We start from the raw sequence: 4,043 nt of genomic DNA, 5'->3' as shown, positions 1-4,043 counted from the left end.
TTTTACTCTTAAAATCAATGCGTTCAAAAGCCTAAGTCAGTTCACATCATTTTTTAAAACCAACAGTAAAAAAATAATAATGTGTAGATTTGGACATTAACAAACTAAAGATCAAAGAATAATATGTATATTAATAGAAAAGAAAGCTTGACACACAATTTAAGTCATTATGCACAAAATTCAAATAATTGATGAATCATATAATATTACATATTATGAGTCACATTGAAAATTTGCATAATTTCTCGAAATCATTACTTTATTTTTCTCAAAATCAATTCTTATAAACATACACTAGTTGATGCTAAAAAATTTAAATTCTATAAAACTTTTATTATTAATATAAATATAAATATAAATTAAATAAAGATCTATAAAATATGTACTAGCTGTATAATTATAATATCATATTAACTCAATTTAATATATTTGTGTGTTATTATAAATATTGTCTAAAAATATATTTGGAACTTAAAGCTAATTTGAAAATCAACTTACATGAAGTTCTTCAACTTTTTGAGTGAAATTGGAGCAAAATTCGAATTTGATTATAGGTATTTTAATGTTCTTCAACCTTTTGAGTGAAATTCGAGCAAATTCGAATTTTATTATATGTATTTGTAGAAGGCTATTTTAAAAAATTCCTAATAGTTAAAAAATTCTTCAAATTGCTTCAATAAAGTAAACCTACAAAATCTAAAAAATAAGACATAACTAAAAAAATACTGAAAAACCAAAAAAAATTGTAAAATTTGGGTGGGGCTGAAACCCACCCTAGCCTGAAGGTCGCTCCGCACCTGGTCATCGTTAATTATATTAATTTGGACTTATTACTATTTAGGGAGAGTTTGTATTTACTAAAAAAAATATTTTTTTCTCAAAAATAATCGATTTTGTGTTTTTTAAACTCAAATTACGTGTTAGTTTATTCTTAATTTAATTGAAATTCAAATGTGAGTTGAACACATATTATGATTCCACAGAAGTGATTCCGGTAAAATATAAGTGTCATAATCACTTATTTATCAGAAAATATCCACATCTGATCAGTTTCAATTTTATTTTCAAGCACTACTCATTTTTTTTCCCTCATTTCTTTGTAATGTAAAATCAGAATATGTTGCAAATACTTCCTTAAATTCCTAACTGTTAAGATTTCAAATACCAATTAATGCTATCGATTGTAAAAATTAAAAGGGAAATTGAGGTGCTGAAAACTTGTGAGGCTAGGAGAGAGTCAAGGAGATCTCATTGTTTGCCATTCACAAACCAATCTCCCTGCAAGGATCTCCATTCTCCTTCTTCCCCAGACATTCAAGAAAAAACATCATTTTCAACAATCTTCCATGTCCAAAAATGCCAAGCAAGCTTAAGAAAGCAATTGGTGCAGTAAAAGATCAAACCAGCATCAGTCTTGCCAAGGTCGTCTCGAGCAATACTTGTTCGAATCTTGAAGTTTCGGTCCTCAAAGCCACAACACATGATGATGTCCCCATCGATGACAAATATGTTTCTGAAGTCCTGCAGATTGTCTCCTCCAACAAAGTCCATGCGGCTGCCTGCGCTCGAGCCATCGGGAAGCGAATAGGCCGGACCCGTAATTGGGTTGTGGCGTTAAAGTCGTTGATGCTCGTTCTTCGGATATTCCAAGATGGTGATCCATATTTCCCTAGAGAAGTCCTCCATGCAATGAAGAGAGGAGCCAAGATTCTCAACCTTTCGGGCTTCCGGGATGATTCCAATTCGAGCCCATGGGATTTCACCGCCTTTGTCCGTACGTTTGCTCTGTACCTGGATGAGCGTTTGGAGTGCTTTCTCACGGGGAAGCTTCAGCGAAGATATAAGAACAAGGAGCTGGAAAGTTGGAGCTACCATAGGAGACAAAGTCGCAAAGCTAACGAACCGGTCCATGACATGAAACCAGCGATGTTGGTGGATAAAATCTCGTATTGGCAACGGTTGCTTGATCGTGCTATTGGCACTAGGCCTACCGGTGCTGCGAAAACGAATCGCTTGGTGCATATTTCTGTGTATGCTGTGGTGCAAGAAAGTTTCGAGCTGTACAAAGACATTTCTGATGGGCTGTCCCTTCTTTTGGATAGTTTTTTCCATTTACAACATCAGAATTGTGTGTCTGCCTTTCAGGCATGTATCAAGGCTTCGAAGCAATACCAAGAACTAAGTTCTTTCTATGACTTGTGCAAAAGCATAGGCGTGGGGAGGACCTCCGAGTATCCGAGCGTGCAGACGATATCCGAGGAACTTATCGAGACACTGCAAGAATTCTTGAAAGATCAGTCTTCTTTTTCATGTAATGCAAAGCCCGCAAACAAGCTTCTGCTTCTCCCGGCTCCGTCGACTCCTAGTATTGCTTCGAGATCAGCACGACACGACAGCTACGGAGGGCAGTCCGAATTCTCTGTGGCAACAAGTGGATTCTCCAAGAGATCTTCTGAATTCGGTTCACAATGTACCTCACTAGAAGACCTCATAAGCGCCACCGAGAGTGGGATAAGCCCTGCTATTTCCATTGATCTAGAGGCTTACTCGGATCAATTCGACAAACCTTCGCAGAGGGACGACGCGTTTAGGATAAGTGACTCCTGTTCGACACGATCTTTGCCTGTCTCAAATTCAATGGCTGATTTGGTTTCGTTGAGCGACTGGTCCGAGCAGGACGAAAAGGAGCAAGATCTTAATCAGCAAGAGCAGAATCAGCCAATATCTTCGGATTTTTCGGTTTCAAAAAATTGGGAGCTTGTGCTCGCTGAAACTATGTCGTCAACATCAGCGAATTCATCAAAAACCTCAAATGGTGACAAGTTGGATGCCTTCATAGTACAAAAAACAGATGCAGATATTTCGAAAATCGGTTCAGAGCCTGTATTATTCGACACGGCCCCATCGAAGAACAATCACTACAATCCATTTCTACAGGATCTTGAACCATCAAGTGTGCAGCTATCTACAGCAGTAGCTCCTACATTTCAAGAAACTCCAACTTTTTCTGCAAAGAATTCGAATCAAGAATCATCGTTTTCACACAACGAGAACGATCCCTTCAATGCATTTTCAGGCGAACATGCGTTCAGTACTTCGACGAATCAGCATAATCTACAGCACGAACAACAGTTGTGGTTGCAAAATCAGAACAAGATTATAGCTAAACATATGGTTTAAACTGTGAAATTTATTTATTATTTTCTTCCTCCTTGATTTCATTATTTATTTGACATCAACAAGATCATGGTTTTGCCATTTTTTTAACACATTATTGCTTCATATTATTCTATGCTTACTGCTACGATCAATCATTTTACAAACTAGGAAAAAGTATGTGGGTATACGTAGACACCAAATAGATAAGAGTATAAATTTTAAAAAATATAGTTTAAAAATTTAATACCTAAAACTTGTGTTATTAGCCGATTATAATAAGCATAACATATATAGAACAAAAAATATGGATTGAAACAAACTAAAAAAATAGTTTATCCATCCAAGATCATGCATTAATTAAGAGTAACAAAAAAAAATGAATAATTTAGATGAAAAATTTCTTTTTGTTCTTAATGTTATTGTAGATAGATACTATTGGATTTCTCTTTTTATTTAATTTAATATTAATTATACCATGATAAAAACTTGGTTTATTACTAATAAAGTTAGACTATCAATAGAAAAATTGACCATGATTTCGGATATGTGTGTGTCTATTTGATGATGTTTTTTTATATCTCATAAAGATCAGTATTACCATTTTCCTGCCGCTGACCCTGTCCCCAGCAGAGATAATATTATCCGTTAAGATCTGACATCATTTTTTTACGGCCCACTTATCTCACCATATCAAACAGGAAAATGTTAACAGCTTGACATACGAGAACTTCTCGACAGGTCACCCATACCAATATTACTGTAATTCTTACACGCTTAACCTGAAAATAAGGAAAAATCATCATCTTCCTTCTTATAAATAGCAGGTTCGTTTGTGTTCAAAAGGGGATTTACATATTCACATACACTCACACAAACACAACAGT

General features: G+C 35.3%; 1 protein-coding gene across 1 annotated transcript; it reads left to right on the top strand.

Annotated features, from left to right (window-relative positions):
• The first annotated feature begins 1,220 nt into the window (after positions 1-1,220).
• LOC140819722 (clathrin coat assembly protein AP180) lies at positions 1,221-3,252 on the top strand. Its single transcript, XM_073179902.1, has one exon. It carries the CDS (start codon positions 1,357-1,359, stop codon positions 3,178-3,180), a length of 1,824 nt encoding a protein of 607 aa, XP_073036003.1. The 5' UTR covers positions 1,221-1,356; the 3' UTR covers positions 3,181-3,252.
• Positions 3,253-4,043: the final 791 nt, after the last annotated feature.

The sequence above is a fragment of the Primulina eburnea genome, chromosome 18, assembly GCF_022965805.1.
Source record: "Primulina eburnea isolate SZY01 chromosome 18, ASM2296580v1, whole genome shotgun sequence".
NCBI lineage: Eukaryota > Viridiplantae > Streptophyta > Magnoliopsida > Lamiales > Gesneriaceae > Primulina > Primulina eburnea.
Note: the sequence above shows the minus strand (reverse complement) of the source record. Positions and strands in the feature narration are given on the sequence as shown.